General features: G+C 38.7%; 1 protein-coding gene across 1 annotated transcript; it reads right to left on the reverse strand.

Moving 5' to 3' along the window:
- Positions 1-851: 851 nt before the first annotated feature.
- Positions 852-5429, reverse strand: LOC307170974 (nuclear factor 7, brain-like). The gene is made up of 6 exons (XM_079892312.1): positions 4793-5429; positions 3736-3831; positions 3391-3621; positions 3251-3273; positions 3051-3169; positions 852-2250 (listed from the first exon to the last, which is right to left on the reverse strand). The coding sequence occupies exons 1-6, from the start codon at positions 5186-5188 to the stop codon at positions 1706-1708; spliced, it is 1410 nt and encodes a 469-aa protein (XP_079748438.1). The 5' UTR covers positions 5189-5429; the 3' UTR covers positions 852-1705.
- Positions 5430-5668: the final 239 nt, after the last annotated feature.

Consider the following 5668-nt stretch of genomic DNA (forward strand, 5'->3'; position numbering starts at 1 on the left):
GTGGTGTGTGTGGTCTGCTTTCTGCTCTTCTGTTCAGCAAGATGTCCCTCAAGCCCATGAACCTGAATCGGCCGTTAAGTCTGAATCGGAGTCTCTTGAACTTCCTGTCACGGCTGAGAGGTCTGAGCCTGAGTCTCTTGCACTTCCTGTCACGACGGAGAGGTCTGAACCTGAGTCTACTGTACTTCCTGTCACGGCTGAGGAATATGAACCTGAGTCTACTGTACTTCCTGTCACGGCTGAGGAAGATGAACCTGAGTCTCTTGCACTTCCTGTCACGGCAGAGAGGTCTGAACCTGAGTCTACTGCACTTCCTGTCACAGCTGAGAGGTCTGAACATGAGTCTACTGCACTTCCTGTCACGACTGAAAGTCTCTCCGTCCTGCCCAAGATGGATGACTCCGAGCTCCCTGAACTCTCTGCCTGGCCCGAGATGGCCGACCCCAAGCTAGTTGAACTGTCTGCCCTAGCTAACCTGGCCCATAGGGCCTCTTGTGCTTCTTTGCCCAGGTTCCTGTTACCGCCAGCACCACCATGGGTTGCAGCTCGGCTCTGGTGTCTGGAGATGCCTGCAGCACCACCCTGGTCTCCAGCGCCGTTCTGGTCTCTGGTCCCGCCTGCGGCCCCGCCCTGGCTCCCTGCACCGCCTGCGGCCCCGCCCTGGCTCCCTGCACCGCCTGCGGCCCCGCCCTGGGGTTCTAGACCCTCCATCCCTCCCCCAGATCCACCTCCGTTCCTCCACCCACCTGAACTTTTGTGCTTGGTCTTATGGAGTGTCTGGAAGCCACTCCTTTTAGGGGGGAGTACTGTCACAGTGTGAGACTGTGTTTTGTGTTTATTGTATTGTATTAGTGTTGTTCCCTGAGTTGCCACCAGATGTCTCTTCCCCTCACTGTCATATGTATCATGAACTGCATTTCCCATACTCCTGTCTGTTAATCATTGATCATTTGTCACCAGCTGTTTCCCATTAACCTGCATATATAAGCTGTGTCTTTGTGTGTGTCTTTTTGCTGGTTCATTGTTTGATGTCACTGGTTGTTCTGTTGCCTTCTCTGTGTCACCTGTTTGGATTATCACTTTGTGTACGGCTGTGAGTTTTATGTTTTTATTAAACACTGTTAACCTGCAAATCCTTCTCCTCATTTGATACCGTGACACACCTGAACAGCAGAAATGAATGAACCACACCCCTTAGACTCACACCCCCTTAGACAACAGTCATAATAAGAGCACATTCAAGGTCACCAATGTTCAACATATTAAAAAAAAATACAGAAATCAGATTTTTAACCCTTATGCATCAATGTATACCAAAAGAATAAAAATGTTAAATGTTTGTTTGTTAAATGGCTCTGGGATAAAGAAAAAAAAGAAGGAAAAAAAAAGAAATGTAGTTTTCAATGGGGATATTTTTTTCCTTAAGGTCCTGACTCCTGAGTGTAAATATTTTGTGTTTAATGTAAAATTGATTCATGAAAGAAAAAGATAAGAAACACACTTGTGCCACAATTCATGAATTTGGAATTAACACAGGAAAAAAATATTTAAAAAAACAGACAAAAATTTTCTTAAGGACGCACAAGTGTTAAGTTGACTCTAAATGTTACATTTAAGTGTGATTGATCAATGAGACCCTTTGATTACAGTATTGTTATTGAAGTATAATTTAACAAACTGAATTAATCTAGAAGCAGAATCAGATTTAACTGTGATTTTCTGCTGTAATAAACAGTTTAACTGGTAAGATCTTCAGAGGAGAAGTTGTGCAGTGATTATATAAGAATGGAAAGACTGTGTCGTTGAAGGTGGATGTGAATGTGAGTAAATGTGTGTTAGTTACAGGATCAGAGAATGACACTGTTTCTCTGTCATAGTCCAGCTGAACTCTCACACGCTGAAGCTTCTGTTTAACAGTGAAGTAAGTGAGGCGTTGCTCTGGGGATTCTGAGCTGTATTTGCTGTTCCAGTGATCCACACACCAGACATCATACTTCAAGAAATCCAGTCCCTTCCTTTGGTTTGATGCTGTTGTTATTCCAAGACCCCAGAGTGTATTGTCTCCAACCTCCACATCCCAGCAGTGTGTTCCTGAGCTAAAGCCCTCAGATCCCAGGACACATGGATACCTGTCAATCCTCTCTGGATTATCAGGAAGTGTTTTACCTACATCACTGTATGACACACTGGTCAGATCAGCAGAGAGTGTGAGATCAGGATTTGCTGTGTTTGGATCCAGAGTCAACGAAGCTGCAAAGAGAATAACATCAGATTACAGGATGACATATGATGTATTAGAAATGTAAATGTAAAACACAAAGATTTTGTTGAAAGAATTCATAACTCATAACAATGGTCTCTCAGTTACTGTCAGAATGGATTGGGGCTTCAGGTTTAATATCAGTATTCAATAAACAATATTGTATGCTAATACATAAATAAAGATTATGAGGAATAGACTTTTCATTATGAGTTCGCTGTATGATCTGATGATTTTCTGAAATACAGTTCAGATTCACTTTGTAATGATTAAATATATTGGTACAATACGGGTAAACTAATATGCAGTAATTCATGTTTAACTAATGCACAGATAATCATGTGTTAATCATGTTTTTTTTTTGTTTTTTCACTCATGAAGAACTAAACCATTAATGATTACTGCATCAGTAACTAATAAAGATTCTAAATGATTAATAGATTAAGTAATATATGAATTGTTATTAATTAAATGTGTCATAATGTATTAATTCCTTAATAACTTATTAACTAAAAGTGTAAATTAATGCGTTAATTACCACAGTTGGTCAAAGTAATTACTTCAACTTCCAGTTGTCTGCTTTAATTAATCATTAACTAATGATTTTCAAATGTATCATTATGTTATGACTTTACTTGTTGAAGCACATGACTATTAACTAATTGTAAGTAATATGCCATTAGTGCAATTATTGTAAAGTGTTACCAATATATTTCTATCAAATGTTGATGTTGTGTGTGTTTATATCTGAACTATCTTCTGCACTGGTGTCAAATCTGCTGAGACTCACTGTGTTGGACAGTTTCCAGCATCTTCTTCCAGACTCTGAACGGCAGGTTATCCAGATAACGCGACACATGAATCAAAGCTCCAGAACTCATCCGTGGATCCGGCTGTGAGATCTGGACTCTGAGGAACATTCAGGAGTCAGAACTGCAGTGAATTTGAGTTCAGATCCACTGAGAGAAGAGATACGAGCAGCTCACTTACCTTTCCATCGTGACTTTATAGTTCTGGAAAATATAGAGTTTGAAAACATTTTAATATCTTATCAAACATTCTCAATGTCAGTGAGTCTCTCTATACAAGTTGTTTTATGCACAAAGACTGAAGCCAGATTGATTTGTCACCTTTAGAAACGAGACGTCATTGTCTTTCATCATCTCCTCCATGTCTCTGATTGTGTGTGAAAGAGCTGAGATGTGTGTGTTCATCTCCTCCAGCTTCTCCTTCATCCTCTGCTTCTTCTGCTCCTCTTCCTCTCTCAGTGCAGTGATTGTAGCTTCTTCTTCGTCTCTGAGAAACTGATGAAGCTTCTCAAACTCTTCTTTAATCTGACGCTCTGTGTGCTCAGCTTGAGACTGAAATCAAATCACATTCACTTCAGTCAGCGCTGTATGAACACACACACTCCACTAATGTCAATAATAAATTATGTGTGTGATTGTTGAGTATTTAACTCTTTATATCCTCACCTCGATGTGCTCAATTGTTTTATCACACTTTTTCTTCATTTCTTCTCCATGTTTGAGCTTGTTTTGTAAGGACGTCAGTGCTGTATTAAATTCCTCCTACAGGTTAAGATGGAAATCTGTGAAACTTATGCAGCTCTAAGAGGTTTAAACATTGTATGTTTGGATGTTTTCATTGTTATATTATTCATATGTTGAATGGGTCATTGTCATGGAAGCATTTGTGTCTGAAAATTGCAGGAAGTATATTTTTAATTATATAGTTTGGAAAGGATGAACGTCAATAAATCATGTTTTTACCAAACAAATGTGTTTTTTTCAATGGCCAATTCTTAATTATTATATCCATGTAGTTGTAAATTTGTGGTTGTGCAAATACAAATACAGAAAGAGAAAGTATGTTAGTATCAATCACTTTTTGGTATGTCTTGTAATAATCACATATTATTAATGAAAAAATATGAATAACCCATGACAACATTTTATTTTCTATGTTTTGTGCCAATGCTGTTACATTCAAGAAGATCTAAACATCAGAAGATCAAAGTTTTGAATTTTATATCAGTAGAAAATCAGAGGTTAACGCTGAGTCAGCAGAGTTAGGATGCATTTGCAGATTTATTAAAAGAGATACTCGTACAACAAACAGTTCAGTCAACGGCGACAGGCAGAGCCGAGACGTAATCACAAACCAGGCAGTGGGTCAGGGCAAACAGTACAGACTTAATCCAGGAAGACAGAGCACAGGTACTGTAAGTAGCCATCAGAGAATCGTAACAAGGTACAGGGTCATACACAGGGAAATCAAAAACAAAAAGCCTAACATTTAAAGCTGTGTAATCAGCACCAGGTACGGGATCATAGAAAATGAAGTCTGTGAAATGGATAAGTACTCAGGCGATGTTGCCCTCTGGCGGTGATCAGAGGGAGCCACAGAGGCTTGATTTGAGACACAGAGATTTAGTCTGAACAAAAATAAATACTGGTCTATTGTATACACAAATAATACTATATGTTTAGCACTGTATTTAACATATGAAATGTGAAACATTAGTCTTACCTTGTAAGATGAAAGCACTTCACTGATGGGTCTGAATGTGTGATTGGTGTGTTTCTCTGAGTCTCTGCACACTAAACACACAGGCTGTTTGTCCTCCAGACAGAAGAGTTTGAGTTTCTCACTGTGTAAACTGCAGATCTCCTCAGATCCTGGTGAACGTTTCTCATTTCTCTCCTTTATCAATGAATAACACAAGTTTTTTAACACAAGAATAACTGGAGGATCATCTTTTGAGGATCTTCTCCTGCAGACAGGACACTCCTGAGTTTTCTTAGTTTTCCAGGACTGTTGTAGACACTCTTTACAAAAACTGTGACTACAGGACAGAAGAACAGGAGTCTTGAAGATTTCATAGCAAACAGGACAAGAAAGCTCTTCCACAGATTTTGAATCCATTTCCTCGTCTTGTAAAATATCCAATGATCTACAATTTACTTTCACTTTCTGAACTTTGGTTTAAAGAGTAAACAACTATTACAATTCAAATCTAATCTGGATTAATTCAGAAATAAACAAAAATGCTATAATATAATGTGTCCTCCTCTGTTTTTCACTACACTGACTCGTTTTAGCTTTCAGTAAAAATGAAAGGCAGAAATAATGACTAGTCACTTCCTGGTTGGTTTTGTAAGAGGGTGGAGTTTCTGAAGACAGACTGGATGTATAGTTTTATCTTTATTTTTTATTTGTGCTTTCAAGCATATTGTGTACTCAATGAACTGGATAAAAAAATCAAGTGATAATCTGTAGCATAAAAAAGATTATAAGAGAATTTAATAATGTAAAACAAAATAAGTTTAATAAAATATATTTGGCCTATTTAGAGTGAGGCTGTCAATGTGTGTGTGTGTGCGCGTGTGTGTGTGTGTCTGTCTG

The sequence above is a fragment of the Squalius cephalus genome, assembly GCF_949319135.1.
Source record: "Squalius cephalus genome assembly, chromosome: 14".
Taxonomy (NCBI): Eukaryota; Metazoa; Chordata; class Actinopteri; order Cypriniformes; family Leuciscidae; genus Squalius; species Squalius cephalus.

Excerpts from the sequence above, each read along its gene's own strand:
- LOC307170974 (XM_079892312.1), bottom strand. The coding sequence starts at position 5,188 with ATGGATTCAAAATCTGTGGAAGAGCTTTCTTGTCCTGTTTGCTATGAA. Across the intron at positions 3,622-3,735 it reads AAACAATTGAGCACATCGAG|TCTCAAGCTGAGCACACAGA; the intron begins GTGAGGATATAA and ends ATTTGATTTCAG. Across the intron at positions 3,170-3,250 it reads TATAAAGTCACGATGGAAAG|AGTCCAGATCTCACAGCCGG; the intron begins GTAAGTGAGCTG and ends AATGTTCCTCAG.